Source organism: Platichthys flesus, chromosome 21 (genome assembly GCF_949316205.1).
Source record: "Platichthys flesus chromosome 21, fPlaFle2.1, whole genome shotgun sequence".
NCBI classification, from domain to species: domain Eukaryota; kingdom Metazoa; phylum Chordata; class Actinopteri; order Pleuronectiformes; family Pleuronectidae; genus Platichthys; species Platichthys flesus.
This window is the reverse complement of record NC_084965.1, coordinates 7,910,887-7,934,035: the sequence shown is the minus strand read 5'-3', so window position 1 is coordinate 7,934,035 and position 23,149 is coordinate 7,910,887. Positions and strand designations below refer to the sequence as shown.

Here is a 23,149-nt window from a genome sequence, read left to right as displayed (position 1 = left end):
GAAGGGTATCTGTTTGAAGCAATTTTACACTTTTACTGCATTTGGGAGGGGACACTTATTGGAAAGTTACTACATGGATTCAGAAAAAACATTGTATTGTTTTTTAGAACTCACAGAAACTTTTTTGATGCTTCTAAAATGTGTCCTAATGAAGTCTTCTGTCATGTTTTGAATGCCAGTAAAATGTATCCCCTTATTAATGCTTGCACTCTTTGGAGGAAGCCCCAGCCCTTTGTTACCTGCTGTACTGTAGGAAAATTGTATATATTGATGCATTATTATCAAACCAATAAATACTATATTAGTATATTAGTTATAGGGGACATTATTCTGCAGATTTAGCACTTTTGCTACTTTCAGCACATCTTCATGAACTCACATTAGAGACATTAGAGAAACCTCACTTAACTCAGTGTTCGGGCTGACAAAAGGGCGGGGGTCACTTACAGCCATTAAAGGAACATGTGGCGTGGATGTAAACAGATGGCCCAAGTTATCTGGACCAATCACAAAGGCCATTCTACAGACATGGCACCCTCCAACACAATGGCTAATGCAGGCTGCTGATTCAAAAACCCGAAAAAAAGAGGCTGAAATGCAGAGCACAGCGCAAGGTGAGGTGAATAAATGCTTATGGTGGCACGGAGAGAGGCAGACGGAGTGAGACTAAGGAGGGCAGACAAGTGGAATGACTTATTCAGGGGGGAAGTGGGCAGCAAGAAACATGAAATTAGCACAAATAGATTATCTGTCGACCAGGGTCCGGCCTAAGAGCAAGCCAAGCACTATGGCGGGAGAGGGAGCGGGGAGAAAACGCAGATTGACTTCTTGTTTGTTCCTCCCTTAGGGGAGAGCCGATGGAGCCATCACTCACCAAACTGCTGATCTGTAGTTGAAACAGCTGTATCCAAAGCACACATGCACTAAAGTACACGGTGATTAGAATGCACCAAAAGCATGACCCCTGCACCCCGGGACAGATGAGGTGTCTAATCTCCCACATATGGTATATTTTGTGCGCCTCAGATAAGAGCTCCCCTTTATCACACTTGTGAATATTATTGATTTGCACTCGTGTGGACTTGATCCAAATATCTAAAGAGTAGCAGCGGCCCTTCGGTGCTTATAATTCATCCCCAGTGTTAGTGTAATGTGCTGCGCTGCATTTGGCACAAGCTCACAAATACACAGTCCTCTTATTGCAGTTACGCGGTGTAATGTGCCAAATGAATAAATAAATACACGTCTGATCGCTGCGGATGGATTTGGCCTCAGCTTCGGTCAATACGTCAATCAGTCTCCACGTGCAGTTCAATATGTTTTGGAAGGACTGATCTGAATCCATACAGTGCTTCACCGATGGAGACATTTTCACCGGTGTAACATCCAGGTCCACAGATCAGGTCGAACACTCTACGTGCATGTAGATGTAAATGAAAGCACTACAGCTGCAGAGCTTCGCAGTCCTGTAACATCGAAGCAGCTGGAGATAGATAAAGTCTTTTTCTTATTTATTCCACACAATCTAATCTCTTGAGAATATCATTTTTAATATATTATGTGCACCCTGGAGCCGTCATCAGGGAAGAGGTCTGGTGAGCTTGCTCCTTCCTAGTGAACTCACAACTGCAATATTTACTTCTACAAATTCTCGGGTTTCAGGGCCTAAAGAAAAAAGGCGAGACCATTCCTCACCCGAAATGAGTTTTGAATATGCAAAGTTATACTGTAAGTGAGCTCAAGCGTACAGTAGCGGTCCCGATGAAACAATTAAAACCAGGCTGAGAGTATTATCTCGAGAGGCGGGGGTTCATTGTCAGCATGGGGATTCACAGTCTTCTTTCCGTGAGATTGCGGGAAATCTAGACCAGAGATAAAAGGTCTACTAACCGATTCTCCCCCTCCCGTGTCTTCCCTGCAGTCAAAGTGATTGTGAACCCTTAAGGTTGTGTCTGTTCTTCCCCGATAATGTCCTGCAGCACACATATGCTGCATCACAACTCGCGCTGCTGTAAACCGGCCAAAACAAACTTTAGCTTTCCCTACATTCTGTTTTCTGCTCAGTCACCAAAAGAGCTTTTCTTGTTCATTCTGGCATTCAAAAAGTGACAGAAGTCCCACCTAGAATTCTCGCGATGCTATTCTTTGGTGTGTGGTGGGTGGTGTATTTGCAGTTTCACTCTGTGGTAGGTGTTTGTCCCTCAAAAATAGCTGTGGAGGTTTGGCGTGGGGCTTGGTCTTCTCTTATAATTCAAGACAACGACCCAAATCTGCAGAGGAAAACCTGACAACGACCGGGAGCAGTGGGCAAACGAGAGAAAACCAGGAGCCGGAACGAGATCTTTTAGTCGCCTGAATCTTCTCCGACTTTAATTACACTGTATTGATCACAGGGTGGGGAGGAAGGGGAGGGGGGGAAGTGGAGCAAAAGGGGGGGAGTGACAGCTGGTGAAATTGCCGGCTGCGGTTGCTGTAAAGCACGGGAAAAAACAGAGGCGGAGCAATCACGGCAAAGTCATACAGTAGATAATTAGAAAAATCGGCCCGACTCTCCACGCTCTCTCTCTCCACAAACCCCATTTTTTTTCGCGCCTGCTACAATGGAACAGTGAGCGTGTCATAATCATGAAAGTCGGCGGGCGGCGTGCAATGTTCACACCCATCTCACAGCTCCATGCTTGGTTTGATTTGAAATTCTTTGCATTGATTCCCAGCGACTTTGTGGTGCAGGCCTTCCCTGTAATCAAGCCCAATGGAATGGTCATGCATGACACTTCTGGCGTCCCTGCCACAACTTTAGCAACGGATGCAAAGGCGAGCACTTCTGCCGAGTTGCGCTCTCCTTCCCTCTCTATCTGTTCCGGGTTGACCTACTTCGGCAAAGAGCTTACGTTCCTGTCTTTGTTTCTCACACTGTTGTGGCAAGAAGAGAAAAAACCTCCTACTGTATTTCCCTCCACACGCCCCCCCGCCCCTCGCTCCGGATCCGGGCCAATGGCGGCCGAGTCCAGCGCCATGAAATATGCCAGATTCAACCTCACTGCCCCTGCGAAATCGCTCCCAGCGAGTCTCACACAACTGTATTCTGGGGGTTAAGGAGCTTATGTCTCGTATGTGACGCATGGAGAAAGGGGCTGAGCAGTGATTTGCCATGGGAGGGGGGGGGGGGGGGGGTTGGGAGAGTGAAGCCTCTCTGTGTAGAGTGTGTCTCATTATGGCTGAACTGTGCGTTACCTTTGGTAAACAGTGGGGGAACATTTCTCAGGCGAGCGTCACTCTAAACGCAGCGGGCTGGTAAACGACCGCGGCCCGACGGTGGCGCGCAGCCATTGCTCAAATCTACAGCCCCACAGGGATGTATGAGTGCGGCCATGATTAGTCAGATAGAATAAATAATCTGCGCTCGTGACAGCCCCCTTCATTCCAGCGGGTGTTGGATGGATGTCCAACGCAGCTCTTTTGTGTTAGTAAATTCCCTCCAGTTATTTTTGCTCAATGACCTTCTCAATCACGAGAAAAGTCCAAAATACCATTTTCTGAGTGAGACATTTATTATAATATCCCCGTTGTTCAAGGGCACCTGCAGAAATACTCCATTTTAATGGAATATACAGTATAATATTAAGGAAATCAGCAAATCAGAGGTTCATTAACCCATTTAGATTGGATGCAACATATATACCTCTAAGACTAGTTGCTGTTCGCATGCTTCTCCCTTTAGAGCAGGTAAAACGTGTGTCATATGAACTAGATTGTCGTTCTCTGAAATACACACAGGGAATGGATGTGTAGTTTGTGTGTTTGTTGTTGATCTTAGTTTGCAAGAACATTTTTAAAGTAGTGTTTCAAACAATGGCTGACAATCTAAGCGATAGAAGTGATGTTGAAGCTGATTACAGCAGAGTTTCATTGATTCAAATAACAGAGAAGAAAATTTGACCAAGAAAATGTTGTGTTGAGCAGCTGACCAAGGCTCGGTCTGTGGGTTACATGTTAGAGGATCTTCTTTGTATTTCATGTTTTTTCAGTTTATAGAAAATATTTATATAAAGTAAATCTTTTTATTCCATTTCTCTTCCTGCCTCAGAGGCTGAGAAATTAAAGTATTTGTTAACAATGGCAATTGTGTCAGCTTTTCAGAAAAGGGTTTTAGATGGTTGTTTTAGAGTGTGTTTTATTCGTCTTAATGGTCTTACTGAAGATTGATAGCTTTTGACAATCTGTTAATAAACAAAGCAAACAAGTTATTACAGTGCCACTGTCTATTAGCCAGTGCAGCATGAGACAAACAGCAACTGAAGCCCCACTTCTTTAAATGATCACCTGACGCTAACCCTCTTATTCAGCTGACTGAACTTTGAGTTATTCCTCCACACTGGTTCCAACAAGTTTGCTGCAGAGGAGCAGGGCACTGGTGACGTTTCTATTCCCTCTTCCCGAGCCACGGCCTGGCAATCCCCGACTGCAGCGCCTCTACCCTCATCCTCAAATTGTTGTGACGTTCCGCCACTCTGCGCTCCGGCACCGCGACCCTCTCAAGTGTGAAGAGCAAAACAAGAGTAATTAAATCTTCATTCCTTCACACCCATGCAACCATATTCACATATGGTAAATTGAAACTAAAATAAAACGCAGAGTGTAAAACAGATCCACTTGAGTGTATGCCCCAGTGGCTCTCATAGTGTTTTCGAGCAGCAGGGTAAGCGTTCGTCGGCCTCTCCCCTAACTGAATAATGGCGTCTTGTTTTCATGCTATATGACCCCGTGTTGATTCTGTAAATCAAACACCAATTACAAGGCGCACTGACCTGCCGTCTGAAATACTGCGTCTAATGCCTTTTACAGGCTCGAGGACAGCTGAGTGGATTCGGCTTCAAAATGTAGAGTGCTTCAGCAGGCTTGGTTAATTGAGACATGCTGACAGCTGATGACCTCTGCACATCATTATGGATCCGCCGCCTAATTGGAAAGAATTGTAACGGTAAACGCATTTTTCTCCCTAACGACTGTGCGGCTGTACTGTCGCTGCGGTAACACCACATAACAAAGCTGCCGAGGTGTTAGCCCGCAGAGTCGTCATTACATCCATGGTCGGACTAATCCGTTAGGACACCCAGGGGCCACACGTGTCTTGTTGGGGCGTTAATGACCCCACTTGAGTTGATTGGTGAAAATTCCCCTCACAAATTTTCCATTAATCCAGTGACAAGAACCAATTGACGAGCCCCCTCAGGACCCCTGAGAGCCCGAGGCAGTGAGCAGTCCGTTTGAACCATTTGGAAATTCCCTATAAGGCGTGAACAGATACATGAAGGTCTTACCTGCCCTGCACTTTGATGTCAGAGATGGCGTAGAAGTATCGGGACAGGTTGGTCTCGTCCACCATCGTAGCTCCCGTGGCAGGCCGGAGCAGGCGGATTCTCAGGTCTGTGATGGTAAAGAAGTCCCTCAGGTTCTTGGTCGTGTCCAGTTGGCCGTAAAGCGAGGCCATGTTGTGGAGCCGGGGCCCGGCGAACAGCGCAAAGCGCTCCTTGATCTCAAAGCGCACAGTTTTGTCATTCTTCCACACATAACCTCGCGAGTAGTCCTCAGTGCAGATGATGTCCAGCAGGGTGTGCTGGGTCAAGTCCTGCACCGTCTTGGGCTCCATGGTGAAGGCGTCCAGGCAGTCGGTGGCGTAGAACTGGTAGGGCTGCCAGGTTCGGCCGTAATCCAGCGACTTCTCCAGGACCATCTGTTCGGGCCGGCCTGACTCAAAGGTGAGGACGATGTCGTCAGTCAGCTCGATGGTCTTGTTCCAAGAGAGCGTGAGGTTGACCAGGAGGGCCTTTGGGTACTTCTTCCAGGAGGTGGACTGCCAGAAGGTGGTGGGGTTGCGGCCCTCAATGTCGAACATGAGCTCTGGAGGGTGGGCGAGCTCATCAGTGCTGGCATCACATTCATTATTACACATGTAAGGATTCTCCTGCAAAGAGAAAGAGGAAAGAAGGGAAAGTTAGTTTTGGTGAACAACACAAATAAATTCAGTCTGTTAACAGCATGGCACCATATCTCTTCAGGTATTTTTCTGTCATATCTCAATTTGACTTTTTTTTTCTCTCCATGTTTTCAAGCTCCTCGGTTGAAAAAGGTCCGCCCAAAAACATCTGTCCGATTTACCACAAATCATTACCAGGCGATGTTCGCTCCTTCCTCCCTGGGGACTCGATCTAGCTGTCGGGGGGGAGGAGGCACTCCTCCACGAGGACCTTTCAAGTGCTACAAGCTCCAATTTATCAGGACAAGATAATCCACTACTTGATTAGGTGGGAGATGTCACCCTGTGCCTGTGCATGTGTGTGTGCGTGTGTGTGTGTGTGTGTGTATGTGTGTTGAAGTGGTGCTGAGGAAACCGGGAGAGGAGCCGGGCCTCTGATGTAAGACAGTCTAATGAAGCGGTGAGGCAGAGATCGAGTAAGTTCGGGGGAGAGACGGCTCCATCCGGACTCATAAGCTTTGCAAGTTTTTCCACGTCCTCCAAGGCAAGGTGACAATGAAACAAGGCTCTGTCAGGCTTTCTGACTGCTGGAGGGCCCCATTAATATCCTGTCTGGACCATCCCCTACAGGCGTCTCCCAGCACTGGACGGCAGCGGCTGGGAGGAGAAAACGGGAAGGAGGAAGAAGGCAGGCGAAAATTCCACCTGGGTTTTTTCCGTGTACCATCTCGTGGCGGGAGGTTAGGTGTGCTATTAACTGCAGCATCTGGTGCACGGTGTATCCACAGACAGATGTGTAATATCTCATATGCGACAGTTATGCCTGCTTCGGGGGTGAGGAGAGTCTCTGAAAGACACATTGGCATGCAGGACGGCTGACTGTGTTGCTGCAGTTGTGTCGGGAACACGCACTCATCGAGGGAGACCTAAAACCGTATTTCACTGACAGTGGAGGGCTCTGCCTGAATGGAACTAGATTTATTCCTGTCTTCTTGTCCCGTTAATTATTGGTGATTAATCTGTGTGTTTAATGCATAACACTAACTGAGGAGTAGCAGGAAAAACAAACATTTTATGTTAACTTATGTTAAAATGTTATTAAATGTAGTTAGAGAGATTTATAATTTAATTAAAACTGCCTCAAATGGCACAATGTTCTATTTTTTGGGGAGGAGGAGAAAGAGATGATTCATTTCCCAACATTCAGTCTGTTCTTGTGTAATATTTGTTTCACTCTCACTGTATAAACAGAGGTGGATAAAGTCCTTAAAAGCCATCCAACCAAAAACTAGCACTTAAAGTTTTATGAGATCCAACAAAATGCCACTTTATCTGATTAGATTATGAGATTATTGTATTATTATTACTGGTATATATATATATATATATATACAATTATAAATATTTAGCATTGTAACACTATTTTAATATCTTAATTCTCACTGTGGGGTAGATTTTTCTTTTTTAATTCATATTTGTGTAATTCCCATAATCTGCTAAAACAATTACTTAAATGTGAAAATGTGATGGAGTTAATGAATAAAGTAGCAGCAAATGGAAGTATTCAAAGTAAAGGTACCGTTAACCTTGCACTTCAGTATTGTAAATATTAAATTAAGTATATCGGGTGATGTTCCAGCAAAGTGGGGAAACATTTACCCACAGTGCACCAGTGTGACTGTCCCAAAACGTTTCTCTGTAAACAAGATAATGGATCTTAGTGCGTCTCTGTGAGAAACTGTATCATGTCTGTGGTGAAACCTTTTGTACCTTTGTGTCTAAATCAGGGAGTCCAATGATGCAGCTATCACTGCAACACACACACACACACACACAGACACACAAAGTGCCGCCCTCACCAGCACATCTCTGTAATCAGACAAAGATGTATCCCTATCGATCCCTGCGGCTGGGGCGCTGAATTCTGCTGTGTGTAGCACCTGGCAACCTTAGCCAGCTGTCCGGAGGTGCCCCGAACACACAGGTTAAAAAGCTTTCATTACTGTCTCCTCTGCTTCTCGCCTAATGACAAAATACTGCCTTTATGAAGATCAATATCCTCACCGGTCAGGCCGGAGGAAGGAAAGGAGATGAAATGCTGAGTATACGTCCTCATGAAACGGAGATTTTCCTGTTTTACTGTGGGGGGGGCACTGCTGGGGGGGCACTGCTGGGGGGGGGGGGGGGGGGGGGGGGGGGGTTTGACGCACATTAAAAAAATCACTGACAGCACCCGGCACGGCACTTACAGCGTGACAAATGTTGTTTCTATTAATCCCAGTGTGATGAGAAGTGACCAGTAGGAGGAAGGGGCTGCAAGAGCTGAGTTTGCAAGCGCTGATAGGTCACAGTAAATCTGCGTTAATAGAGATGCTGACGACACACCCAAAACACACCGTGGATTAATCCCATTATTAGCATTGTGTGACAGCGAGAGAGAGAGAGAGAGAGAGAGAGAGAGAGAGAGAGCGCACAAGTCAGGGTGTTCATGTGCATGTTGTGTGTTTGTGGGTGGACTTATTGTCAAAGTGTTCAGGCTAATTTTACCTGCTGGTGTGAGAGAGGATTAAACATTTTTTACAATGCAGCAACAAACAGCTGCACTCCACCGACTCCGATAGCTGTCGCGTTTCGGTCACTGGGAAGTGTGGTTTCTCCTGCTTTGCCAACCGAGGCTTTTCGTTGGCAGAAAACATGAACCTCTTGAAACAAGGCGTCAGAGCTCATCCGAGGCAATTTTGCTCTCAAACGTGTAAAAATTGAGGTAACACTTCAAATATTTGACTTGATCGAGCCTCGTTCACGGTTCTACTGATCATTGATCAATCAGTCAAGCTCCTCTGCTGCACAATTTTTTTTTACAAAGAAATCGAACTTCATCAACCAGGAAATTCTCATGTTTTTAAATTTATTCCTCCACTTGAATATGAGAATGATTCTGTTCATCCCGGGAAAAAATACCAAAAAAAAAAAGTGTTTTCATTGAGGCTCTGTGTACAACATGACAAAGTGTTTCACCCTCACTACAAAAACATATCGGAATAAAAATCTGTGAGTTTCTTTTTCTATTCTCTCTTTGATACTAAAGTCAAGCTCCATATACTGTACTTATACAGCAGAAGTGTGGAGCAGATAAGTTACTGATGTTATGACTGTGCCTAGTTTTAAAATAAGATATGACCGTGGCGGCTGACAGCCTTGGCCCGATCCCACCGTAACCGCTGATGGAGGATGAGACTTGGGGGAATATAAATTTCCTGTCTGCCGACAAGCCATCGAGACGGATGGGCCCCCACCAATCAAACCCATCAGCTTGTGTGACAGATGTCTTGCTCTTGTTACCCAGATAGTGAACAGAACCGCCCTCCATGTTTTTCCTCCTTCTACCTTTCCCCCTTCTCATTCTTTTGTTCTTATATTAAAACAGTTCATTTTAAAAGGGATCAGAAGGATAAATCAAAGGAATGTCATGTATACATGTGATTTGATATTGAAAACTTATACTTTTAAGGAGTTAAAACATATCATTCTTGAACAACTGATAGTGTGAGCTGAAGATTTTTGGCGTGTTACTTATATTGTTTTGTATTTATAATCTTTTTCTTATCACTAGAAAAATAAAAGAGTATTTATCCAGATTAATAACAAAACTCAAAAGAAGTAAGATTGAATCTTAATTTAAATAAACACTGAGTATCACATTCAATTTTGCAGTAGAGCCATAGAAGGTGCAACTTGTGAGAGTGATGAGATCCTGAGAGAAGTGGCCCATGGGTGATGTGATATAAAACCAGGACCCAGAATAAACATCCGGAAATAAATGGAAATAAACATTTATTGTTCGAACACTCCTGCTCCAACTGTGTGTGGACATTTCATTGCATCAACAGTGTGGATTCCTTCCCAGAAATACACCATCTGTTTTCTTACATCCATTTCAATGCCATGTTCCCACCTCTCTTTATTCAGCAAGGTGTATGTGTGTGTGTGTGTGTGTGTGGGGGGGGGGGGGGGGGGGGGGGGCGTTTGTGTGTGTGTGTATGTGTGAAATGGAGGTGGGGGTTAAAGCTATCCCTGCTGCATTAATGAGACCTTGTGTTCCACGATAGATTTCTTCACCTCGAGCCAGCGGCTTGATTGAAGCAGCTCTCTCTCAATTTCAAAACCTCTCTCTCTCTCTCTCTCTCCCTCCCCCTCTTTCCAGTCTTGCCAACACCTTTACTGGACCCCCTCTCCTGCTCTCTCTCGCTCTTTCTCTCTCTCTCTCTCTCTCTCACACTGTCCCATGGTGGTGGGAGGAGCAGACAGAGAGAGGGGCTTAACCTGGACGTGGAAGGAATATTGGATGCCAGTGTGACAGATTACAGTGGTAATAGACACCCAGGCCAAATCCTCACAAGGATTACAATCATATTTTCATATGGCTCAGGGTCGGCCGGAGGTCGAGCGGCCTGGACCACGGTCAACAAGGAGACATGGGACACACACACACTAACACACACACCCCACACTCACCAGGTTCTCTTGAGTCAGGTAGGGTTTGCATATATTGTCATATATTTTGATAGAGCATTTAAGCACTTAATTTGTTATAATGAATGGATAAAAAACAAAAGGTTTAGCATGGTTTTTAAATGTTGAGCAGAGATTATTAGATAGATGAGATTGTAATTTGATACATGAAAAGATTGACAGAGCTCGCAGTCCAACACATGAATTATGCCGTTTAGTGGCACCACGGGGGAAATCCTACAGTGATCTAAAGGCAGCATGCAGCCCCGTTCAGCCGCCCTAAGCACCGCAGTGTGGGCTGTCCAGTCGACCGAGCGGAGGTTATGAGGCGCGGCGATGTGTAAACGTCCTCGTGCTGCGATCGTCGTGATCAGTGGCGACGATTTAGAAGATTCATGAGCCCTAGAACAATAGTGAGGAAGGCCTTCGGCAGCCAGCTTCTGCGCATTGGCGGGATATAAAAACAATTTTATATTCCATTATCTTTTATGTGGCAAGCCCCCACCGGGTGCCACTGTGATACGGTCTGGAGGACAGGACGATATCCCCTGCTTAGGTGATGGAATATTTGCGAGAGCGCATCGAGTACACACATCAAGATTTACAGCCGAAGTTGTTTGATGGCTGTAGGAGTTCCTTTAACACAGGCCGTTAACTTGACAGGATAATGGTACAGTACACCGCACAGTTAACTTTGAGTTAAGGACTCTCATTCATGCAGCACAAAACAAGCAATCCACTGCATCTCTATCTAGACAAGTAAGTTGTGTTTTATGTAAAAAAAACATTAGCCCCTGACGATATGGATTTCTTGGTTATGATATCGATAACAATATAAGAGTGAAAAAATGTCAATACTGATGCATCAACTAAGATTTATAATATATATATATATATATACATGTAATACAAGTGAAAAGGTGAATGATTTATTTTAAAGAAGCGCAAGAACCACAAATGAGAATAGTCCGGACTGTGATTGGCTTGTGAACAGGGATGGCAATGCAGGACCACTATCCTTGGAGGCACGTCACTTCGGTTTGATTGCGTTCAGAAGTTGTTCTTGAAACAAACTGGTGACAGGAAATTTGCTTCTGGCAGCCATGGTCAACCAGAAGAAGTTGATGGGTAGCAGAGGGACGTCTGCCCTTTTAGGCTGATTGAAGACCAGAGGTGCTGCCGCATTCTGGACCATTTGTAAGAGTCTCACTACACATGAATTGAGTCCCATCAGAAGAGTAATGCAGTCAATGGACTAATATTTGAACTACTCTACTGCCAGCAAACAGTATTCTACACTTTCAATTGAGACATCTACACTACTTGTTTTTATTTTGTTTGTTTTCTTGTTGCAGAAGTTGCTTCAACTGTGCTACTATCTCTCTTTTCACCTCTGCAGTGGAGAAAATGAGTGATCCTGTTTGGAAACCACCTGTTTAGACAATTGGGTTTCGATGCAGTTGATCCAATGTGAACAACATTGAATTATCTGTGTGGAGTATTTTAAGAAAAACACAGCAGTGGTGGTGTTGGCGGCAGTGTGGGCTGAGTTTTGGGCTGAGTGCAGTCTGGAACAGGTCACAGACATTTGGATTATACATTATACTTCTTAGATAAAAACTAACACCCAGGTACACAATTTATCTGGTTCTTTGTACTTAAAGATAATTTTCTCCTACATTGGCTGCTTCACCAAATCAGGAACAGATCACTGTTATTTCCCGCCATCGTCTCGACAAGTGTCATTCATCTTTTATGAAGACGTCCTTCCACAATGAGCCGATACACCAGGGCCTAATCGATCCGCTGGCTGCTGCAGAGCTACATCTCTCAATCAAAGTGTCCCATCACATAACGGGAAGACTTTGGCATTTTTCACTGCACATTAAGACCGGCCTGTGGCCATGATCACCCCTGATCTTTCAGCTGAGGAATCCCTCTGGAGCTGACATCGCGACGCTGTCATTGTCGCCCCCTCCCCCATCGCTATTCCTCCTAGTATTTTTTTAATGGTATAATAAGGCCACGGATCCTGTGTAGCAGCTCCCCAGACACACGCATCAGTGTCACCTTGACCAAGCTAAGAGGCAAACATCAACCGCAAAGAGCTGCTCCCACGTGGACACAAACCTTAACCTCCTGCAGCAATGACACTACCTCGGCTCCTAACCCCTCCAACTATAAACAGTAGTTGTGATTTTATAATAGTTTATTAGTCTTAGTCTATATAGAGCTATTTGTAACCTTTATTTACCCTGTTGCTGGCAGTGTTGCTGGCTGGTCAACCACTTTGGTCCAGACTAAAATACTGAACATCAACACCTAATGCAATGAAAAGCCTTGTCACTCAAGATGCATCCTGAACATTTAAGTGGTTTCCTCATTTTTATCTAGCGCCACCAACAGGTGTAATGCTTCACAAATTGGCATATTTGCATATTTGCACTATTTAAAAAATAACACTAATGTAGTTTTATTTTTCCCTTCATCTGTAAACATATATATATATATATATATATATATATATTTTTTTTTTTATTTTCTATTTTAAATTTTAAATTTTTTATATTCTATTTTTTTTCTATTTTATACGATTTCTATATTATTTTTTTGGGGGTTGTAATTACTTGAGCATTGCTAGAAGAGAGCCTGTGATTCAAGCATTTCATTGCCAACGACTGCTTAATGTTATTGTTGTGCATTTGACAATCTTGAATCTTAACTTATCCAGTGCAACATTTCCACAGATATTTAAACAGGGATTCATTGATCCCAGATTTATGATGATGACTTTGGGGCACTACCAGTTCTCCTCTAAGGGGGAAATCCAGGAGCAGGGCCAGGGGAGCACTAGCTCCTGCCCAAATCTGATTGGCCCCTGAAGTTCCCCTGTTCCACAATAAAATTCCCACAATAAATATGGCTATTTGTTAAGAATATTATTTTCTACGCTTTTTCCTTCACAAGCAGGAATTTTCAAAAATATATTGATGATCTGTGGCTTTGCTCAAAGCTATAGAGCCAAAAATAAACAAGGGATGACTTAAATGTGCTGAATAGGGAATTGTACATGGGTGTTGGAGATATAATTGGTTGTAAATCGTGGCCCCTTTTATGGCCCCTGATTTTGAAAAATCCCAGATCTGCCGCTCTCTCCTCTAATGTCACCACGTGGCTGAAGTTTGCAGTTTTAAGTTAAAAGTCCCCAACAACTGTTAGACATCAATTATCACTTTTTGTACAAATATTCATGTCTCCAGATGGCTTTGGTGTTCCCTTACATTTCCATCTAGCAAGTGTGAATTTGTGCGTTGCATTTGTTTTTGACCAAATACCCATGAGACCAAGCCATACAACAAATTAAACTGAAATAATGAACAAACCTGCTACACAACACGGTATAACTGTATTCTAGCATCGCTGTAGATCAGAGTTACACAGATTCACACTATGGATTTAGAACCTCGGGTCACATGAAGTGGACGGAAATGTAAGGACCGCTTTCAATCAGTAAAATCAGTCCTTCTGAATACCTTATTTTGATCCCTCACTCTGAAAACGGCCTCAAATCAATCCAGAGATGTGAGTTATTGGACATTTGCCAGTTTTCTCGTAAAAAAAACAAAACAAGCAGTGATGAAAATAAATGTGATCAGGAGAAATCAGGTCTCATCTGTTCTGCTCCCACGGACATACGAGCGGAGCAGCCTCGTGTCCACAGCACGTTTTCTTTCCCTCTGAAAGCTCCTACAGTCATTTAAGTGCCACCACATTTGACTCGAGGTGAAGCCTTTTCAATCACGCTCCCGTCATCAAGCTTCACCCCTCATTAGTGGCTCTGCAGAGCGCTGCGAGTACACGAGTAGTCTACGCCTGGTAATGAGCGGCTCCAGTACTCGGTCAGCAGCGACCAGGGCATGGGGGGGGATTTAGCCACCTTTTATTATCTCAAAGGGGTCTACACAGGGGCTGAGAGGAGTTGGGATGAAGACTAGAGGAAAAAAAAAAAATCTTCCGGATTTAAAGGATTTCTATTTTTTGGGCTCCAGTCTTCAGGGCCTCTTGTATTATTTTTTATTTTTAAACTGAGCTTTTAAGAGATGATTAAAATCAATAGTGTGGTAAAGCTCGGTGTTCCCTGTGTGGATATTTAAGTGTGCGCAGCGTAGTTGGGATTCAGCTCCAGGCCTCGCTGTCAGATCACTGAAGGTCTGTTTAGTCATTCTACAGGGAGACTTTCTTCTTTTTCCTTTTTCCCCCTTTATTCTTCTTCCTCTGTCTCCTCCCCTCCCTACATTTTTTTTTTTCCTTTCTGTTTCCACTGAATCGGAGAAGATGATTGGCAGACGACTCCTGGGAAAAAAGAGCCCGGGCCTTTTCCTCTCTCTGTGCTCACGACACTCAAACACACATCTTAAAAGGCAAAGTCGCACAGAAGGCTGAATATAAATAAGGACACACACACACAGGAATTGACTTAGCACTATTCCTGCGACAGCTTAGTATATTTACAAAAAATTAATGAAACTCTTAAACCCTTGTTCTCTTTATAAAAGGGCTTCATACCCAGTATCAGCAGCAGCTGTAACCACAGAGTACCATTTGGTTCCCTCGCAGTCACCACTTCCAACTTTGCCTCAGGATTTTGTTTTCAAAGTTGTTTCAGTGTGACGATATGACAAGTTCTTTTAGTTTGAAGCTACAGAAAAACACTCACCGATACAAAGGCAGCCATAAGAAAAAAAACACGAATGACAAATCAAATAATGAAATATAAAACCTTCCAGTTCCCCAAACGTCTATTTGTCAGTCTGTATGTGGAACGAATGTCTAGTATACCAACTTATTAGTTTCACACCTGGCATGTCAGTTGTAAATTCCCCAAGAACGTGAAATATTGATTCTGGTGCGATTAGGAAACAATACACAATGTTTAGAGCATTTGAATAAACACACAACCAGTGCTCTGTAGCAGTCACTGGGAGCGGGGGGGGGGGGTGGTTTGCCATTGGGTCAAACCTCAGGTTCAAGTTCAAGTAATGGATGAAAAGGTAACCAGAGGAGTCAATCATTCAAACGTACATAAAAACCACAAACATTAACGTTAGGCAACTTCAGTTTTATCTTGATAGTAAATTTGACTGTAAAATCTTCACTGCAGATAAACCAGGTAGGATGTTCATGAAGTTGTCTGACTTCACCCTGCACCACAAACTGACAGTATATACTGTCGAACTGTTTGAGGAGACGCACAAATGGCAAGATATAATTCTAAAGTAGCTCCGGAGCGTCACAGGTCAAAACCGGAGAACATTTCTGAAGCCAAGGCCTCAATGGGCCGCATTGTGATGTCCACCGTCACGTCTTAAAACAACTCCTCATGACCTGTCAGGCGAACAAAAGGCCGTCAAATCAGAACCTATAAAAGGAACCGGCTCTAACCGTCTGCAGCCGGCAACAGTGAGTCACGAGCAGATCCACTTGATTCCAACGACAACAACTTCAAGCCGCCGTCGCCATTGTAATCACAACCCTTCAAAAACAGGGGAGTCAAGGGTTCTCCAGCGGCTGATTTGAATGTGAGCTCTTGATGAGACGCCATTACACCAGATGAGAGGGAAGTGAGGGGTGGGGGGTGGAGGAGGGGGGGGGGTTGGAGAAGAAAAAAAGAAAGAAGAAATGGAAATCACAAACTTTAACAGGGCTTGAGGGAGATAGTGCAATAATCAACTCCGCTCTGCTGAAATTATAGATGAATTAAGCACTCTGTTAGTGATTAATTAAACCAAGAGATTCAAACTAATGAGACCACACAGAGCTGTGTGTGTGTGTGTGTGTGTGTGTGTGTGTGTGTGTGTGTGCGGGTGTGGAAACACACTGGTTTGGGGCTGCAACCCACTTTAAAGCAGGATTAGAAGCAGCAGTTGATCTTGTGATCGCTGCACACAGGCTGTGCTCATAAGTAGCCAACAGATTACGGCTTAAAATATCTGGAATAACAGGCGACGTGCCAGATAGACAGTCTGTACCCAGAAAATAACTTTATTTGTGATATTTGTCTACTATGACTTCAGATTCATACCAGACTGCTCCATTGTTCATGTTCATTAAAGTATAACAGGTTTGGTTCATGTTTACCTGACCTGAATATACAAAACAAAATATTGGATCCGTGGTTTGTGCAGAATGTGATTTTGGTGTGGAGCTACAGTAACGAGGTCAAATAATGAAGTAAAAACAAAACTGAAAAATGTAATTGAACAAATATGTATTAAACGTTGACTTTGGCTCTATTTTCATACTGCCACCGGCCTCCAGGGGGTGATCAAGCTGATTTGGCTTTACCTTTGGGAGGCTGTCATGTTATCCCTCTTAATATACCGTCAATCTTGTAATCACACACTGTTCCATTAAAGAACCACTAAGACAGAAGCACCTGGAGCCTCTTATCGTTCACGTGTGGGATTATACCCTGAGAGTCTAAATCATCACTTTCCTCTGGTGGGCCCCTTGCTTTACAGCTATGATCACAGGTTAAATGCAAATTGGTACTTCAGCCATGTAAACATATATAATGAACCTTGAAGATTTGTATCTGGAAACTTAAAAATGTATTTACTGAGTCAATTTATGCCCTCAAATGTTGAGTCTCTTGTTTTTCTAGTAGCAAATCACTGTGTTGCAAATCAGAAGTCCTTATTGAAGAACTGCAGTTTGTAACCATTATCTTTTAATTAAAAAGAAAATGAGCAATTCATAAATTACACTGGAATGGTGCCTTGCCCCAAATATGCTTTTCTTTTAATTGACCATTTATTCCTTGTGGACATCATTAGTTATTCAAGCGTAGAGGCTTCCAAATTTTATTTTTATAGTCAAGTAAAAAGTGTTTTTTATGAATTTACCTTATCACACTGGTGATCCTCAGCTGTAGCTCAAATTCAGGGCTTGTTTTCCACACGCTTCGATAAATGAGATTCTAATGTCTGTTGCTGGTGTTTTTAAGTAAACAGAGGCTGCAACCAGGGTCACGGTTTCTCTCCTCAGGTTAATTCTCACCCTTGATTTCCCTGTTCGACTACCTCCGTAACCACCCCCACGTCCAGTCCCCCTAAGCCGAGGCTGGAAGCTTCCACCTGTGACTGACAACAACAACAACAACAATAAGTGGTGGAACCAGAGCTGCAGCGTCTGTGTTTGCAGCCCCGACAACATCTCAAACTCGCCAAGCAGAAAAAAAGATCTCTCTCTTAGTCCTGCATCTCTCTCTCTCTCTCTGTTTCCTCCAACACCCCCCCCCTCCCTTTTTACGTCTCCCCTCCCCAAAGTTGATTTCATCTGACGTGACACTTGTGGAAGCCACGGGCGGAGGTGTTACAAATGCTTTGTCACCGCACTAAACGTGGCAGGAAGCGAGCGCCTCGACAGCCCTCGGATGCGGCATGGGAAATTGGCGCCAGTGCTCTGCCTCGCCGCCGCCTGTTTGACTTCAGCCTCCATCTCTCATCTCACCTACACCGGCAAACTGCTCCGTGCCTACTACCCTGTTCTGCTGGCCTAGTTTTGAGAACGAATGTGCTGGTGGGGAAGCGGCGGCGAGGGGGGGGGTGAGGCGAGCGCCGGGTGAAGGGCAATACGTATTGGCTTCAATGAGGCATGGCAGAGTAAACACAGTTCGCTGTTTGGTTAAACACACCTACTGTAGGTTTCGGGGCGCATCTACGAACGAGACACATGATCAGAGGCGCGGAGCAAACCACGGCAGCTTTTCATGATGCAACGGGGAGCAGCGGTGTCAATAGCACTCAAACAGGCGTTTGATTTCAGCGTAAATAAGGCATCAGTGGAGCGATGGTGGAAAAAATAAAAGTTAATGCATGCCAGTGCGGAGTATCAAACTTCGGCCTTTCCTCTGACTCAACAGCATTAGGCTGTAACTCAGTCTTCCTTATAGATCTAATCTCTGTTGCATTATCAGGCGACTGCCTCGATTCGAAAAAAAAATATCTAATGCCCGAGTGCGTGTGTGTATCATAGACTCTTTATGGGTGTGTATGCATGTGTGTGTGTGTGTGGTGATATCACAATGCACCGATGCACACACAACGTTTTGACCTGTGACAATGGTCAATTGTCGAATAGAACTTAACAGTGACCGCCCACTTTTATGGGATGTCTACCTTGGATGGTTAATAACTGGATGATAATCAAAATCTATATTCAGAAAAACTGATTTTTATTTCTGGAACCAGGTTGTTGAACTTCATTAATGTTTGGCCTGTCACGATAATTATTACATCGACTTATCAGACGACATATAAACATAAACATGATAATTTAGCTTACCTCGATAAATTGCCCATCGTGTTTACATTTGTTTATTTGCATAAGAAGGTCACCAATATTTAGCGAGTTGCCGTTTCTCCCACTCACAAAGGTTGGCCCGCCCCCCCCGCCCCCCCCCCCCACTCACTCACACAGAGCGAAAAGGTCCAGCATTTAGTGCACACTCAGTTAACCTGACACACGCAACACAAGACGCATAGCCAGAACACTATGATCCGAATTCATGATATACACAATCAATTAATACCTAAATACATGTGACTGTGAGTATGTGTGTGATGAGGAGACACACACACACACACACACACACACACAAACACACAGACAGACTACTAGAGGAAACGCTGGAATACTGACCTAAATCAGTACAAACCGAAATGCTGATCTAAGTCACATCCTCCCAGTTAAACTTTCACCCGCATCATATCAACAATTTATACCAGTAAACAATACAGTTTCAATTCAGGACCTCCAGGAAGCCGGTGGAAATACATGCTGTCCTAAATGGAGTAAGATACAGTTGTTTTTTATTCCAGTGCGCCACATAAATATTTAATGAACTTCTAGTTTAACAGAGGTGACACCGAGGAATCAGCAGATACCAAGTGTGTGAGTGCTCCGATTCTCAAGAAACTGTCACTTCCTAAAAAAAATAAAATGGTATAAAGTATTTGTGTTTCCAACAAAATGGCGACAGGTTGTGTTTGTAACAATAACAATGTACCTAGTTTAATGATGATGCAGCAGTGTGGGATTGGCATTATGGAGGCTGTCAACAATTACAAAGGCCAGACACTGACTCATAGGTGCATTTCATTTTCTCCTCTCTTCTTCGACTTGTGTGCGTCTGAGAGTTTCTCGGGTTTTCAGGAATTAGAAACAGCGATTTGGGGTTTGTGGAGTCTTTCTTGTCTTTTACTTATTAGTGAGGCAAAATATGTAAATGTACATTCAGTTTTAATTCATAAAAAAAAAAAAAAAAATATTGATGATATTGGGCTGTTATGTTACTCTTATCCCCAAAATGAAGCCTGAGCACACAAGGCTGCATGCACGCACAGACACTTACAGTGAAGAGGTTTCATTTCACTGGCTCTAAACTGTGTGAGTGTGTGTGTGTGTGTGTGTGTGTGTGTGTGTGTGTGTGTGTGTGTGTGTGTGTGTGTGTGTGTGTCTGCCTGCAGTTCCAGACTCAAACCCTTGGACAGAGTCTGTTGGCAGCGAGACAGAACAGCTTTGCCAAATCCCCCTCTAGTTTTAACTTCTTAATGGGAATATGGCATCCAATTTACCTGAATTAATAAACCTCCTAAATATCAATAAACCCCTGAAAGCAGAGTGTGGTGCTGTGTTGAAATTGAACATAATTGAGAGTGTGAGTGTCGATTTCACTTCAAACAGCGTTTTACAGTCAGAGGTTCACAGCTGCTGCTGTTAACGGTAACACAACCGTCTTTTAATAGAAATCCGGTTCACTTGAGGGAAGCTGGTTGTGAAATGATTGTGTTGCGTTGAATATAAAGACTGTTAAACATCCTAGCTTTGCTAATTGGTCACATAGTGTTTCATTTATCGTCTATTTTCTTCAGAAAGACACCTGCAATTTTAAGCAAATAATGTTGTAATTGAGAAGAAAAGCAACACTTTTGGAGAATAATGGGGAAACATATTTTCTGAGGAAATATGCAGCAAGGAGAACTGGGAATGGAACCACGGCCAGCAAGGAGAACCAGACTTTAACTGCTTAAGAATCTAAAATCTTGAACCAATTTCTATTTTCTTGAGAAACCATAAAGTCTTTATGAATTAGCGCAGATGTTACCAATGATAGACCCACAGTCCAACACTAACAAACATTTCCTCCTCCACAAAACAGTCAATTTCAGCATCAGTATGTGAAGGTAAAGTTCAGGAGAGGTTTTGGAATTTGATGCTGCACCCACTGGAGTTTTAATTAGAAGCATGTTTGTTGCCCTTCGAACTGCAGAAGATCACAAAAGCAGCCATGTAACACAAAGGGCACTCTCATGTGTGGTGAATAAAGGCTACAGTGTGCAGATGGCACATTGCCTGTCTTCAGTTTAGTGTAAAGACCTTGAGGTCCATTGTAAAAAGCTGATGTATGTTCTGCACAAACACAAAAGGGTAGTCACCTAAAGTACAGTAAGTCTATTATGAAAAGGAAGAGTGTTTCAACGCTTTATTGTAGCTGCACTGGAACAAATGGGATCAGAACACCTACAGTGGAAACTGTTAGAGAGGGGGGGGGGTGGCTGGAGGTGTTGTTCATCTGCCTCCAATCCCATTTCCCAGGAAGATGAGCTCAAATCCTGCTTCTTTATTAATCGCCTTTATATCCTGAGAATGTTCCAATATAATATAATCTATATGAGTATGGTTGAAAGAAACCACCGCAAACACACAATATCATTGAACGTCTTTCAAAATGACAAGAGATAATTAGTATGTTGTCAGGAGCTGCTTCCCTCTCCCTCAGTTTGTCTTGTAATATTGAAAGAGGTCACACGGGCGACCTGATTGGATTCTGAAGGCTTAGCTGTGCAGCAAGGGAAGGCGTGTTGTTCTCGGCTGGGTAACAGAGGTCATGTGCTCGTGCTCGGGAGAAATTCAGATGTGGGGGAAAGAATACAGATGAACACAGGAGACCCTGAGAGGGGAGCTTCACCCGGTGGTGGTTGTGTCGCCGTGCTCAGTTTAAGTTAAAGCTGGGCTAGGTTACCTTTCTGGTGACATTGACTAAGAATAATCTCAAAACAACCTTTCAACATAGTATTTATGAAGTGGTCTGAGAGAAAACAGGACTGCTGCACTCCTCTATGCTCTGTTTCCAGCCTTGGGAAAATCTGGCCCCATTGGACCAATCACAGGGGAGTTCACAGAGAGGGGAGACCTATGGGCCTGTTCCTTCTTAGAGAACCCAGCACTTAATTACTGGTGGAAAATAAAAAATGCAGGGAGGTCGCATTCGGGCATTGGCAAGAACTGCCATAGAAATACACAAAAGGAAGACTGAATAATGAGAATAGAGTGTAAAAGCGAGTTGGACAATAAGCACAATAAAATGTGCGTGGGTCATCTGTTGCCTGATGCGCATGAATCTCCCTGTGCTGATTTTGTGGGAGTGGCCTGGACCGAAAGTCACATTTACGACCGTATTGACTTTATATGTAACCTCATCGTGTAAAATGGAGAGGGTGGGATCAGCGGCATCTCAATAATTCAGGCTCGTCTGCTCTTCACCGCAGTCTGCTTCCACGACCAGCTCGCTTTCCAAAAAAAAGCTGAGTTCTGCCTGGTTACTGTACCAACACCACGCCAGGTGAGTCACTGTACAACCACTTAACCTTCAGCCTATACGCTCTGCATACCGCTACCACCCAAGTCACGGGTCGCGGGCACGAGGTGAGTGATTACCGGCTGGCAGCTGATTTGATATTATTGTTTGTTGCTTCCCGGAACATTAGCTGATGATTCCACAGGCTCCACTTATGCTGTGCTTTATGGCCCACAATCACCGGCATAATGCTGGTGTAATTCAATGTAATGATTTCACACGCAGCTGAGGAATGACACCTCCCTGTAACTACCTTTTCGCGGCAGAGGCATTGATGAAGGAGCCAGTGCGTCGGCTGGCATCTGGACTAGAATTCAGAAATACAAAAGCATGTCTTCGAATCGGATATTGGGCTGTGTTCAGCCTGCGGAGCAATCTAGAAATTCAACTTTGACAACTACCTCAGAGGGTTGTTTCAAAAGGGGAGATCGGAAGCTTTATAGTCTCTATAATGAACCTGATCAAAAACGTAAATTTAGCAGCAAACTGCCGAATCCAAACTGCAAAACTCTGAACTTCAATAATTGCTGCAGCAAACCAAAGTAAATGTCAAATCAAGCTGCCCGTCAATTCTCAGCAACATGAACGGAACTCGCTGCGTGTGTGGCTGCCTTCCTCCCTCAGGGTGCACTTCTCCTCTTTCTGAAGAGGAAAAACAAAGACCACGGCGAGAACATCCACTTGCTAATTTGAAAAGCAAACTAAACAGCGAAACACGGCTGACTTGATGACAGCTGTCAGTGTGACAAGAGGTATTATCAGGTGGGATTTAAATTGTTATGCTGGAGGCAGCCAGGCGGTGTCCAGAAGGGATTTGAAAAGACAGGGTTTGGGAGGGGAGGGTCTGTTTAGTGGCTGTCACTCAAACGTATATCGTCGCTCCGCCAGACCTTTATGTGGTCGATGTTCCCAGCGCTGAATATTCATAAGCGATGACTTATAACTGTCCCGAAGAAAGG

At 44.0% G+C, this 23,149-nt stretch overlaps 1 protein-coding gene across 2 annotated transcripts in view; it reads right to left on the bottom strand.

Annotated features, from left to right (window-relative positions):
* Positions 1 to 23,149, bottom strand: part of ntng1a (netrin g1a) — a 97,136-nt gene that overhangs the window by 47,299 nt on the left and 26,688 nt on the right. For both annotated transcript variants that reach the window (XM_062380047.1, XM_062380049.1), the window contains exon 3: positions 5,322 to 5,965. In XM_062380047.1, the coding sequence (XP_062236031.1) occupies positions 5,322 to 5,965 (644 nt within the window). The remainder of the gene's footprint in view (positions 1 to 5,321; positions 5,966 to 23,149) is intronic.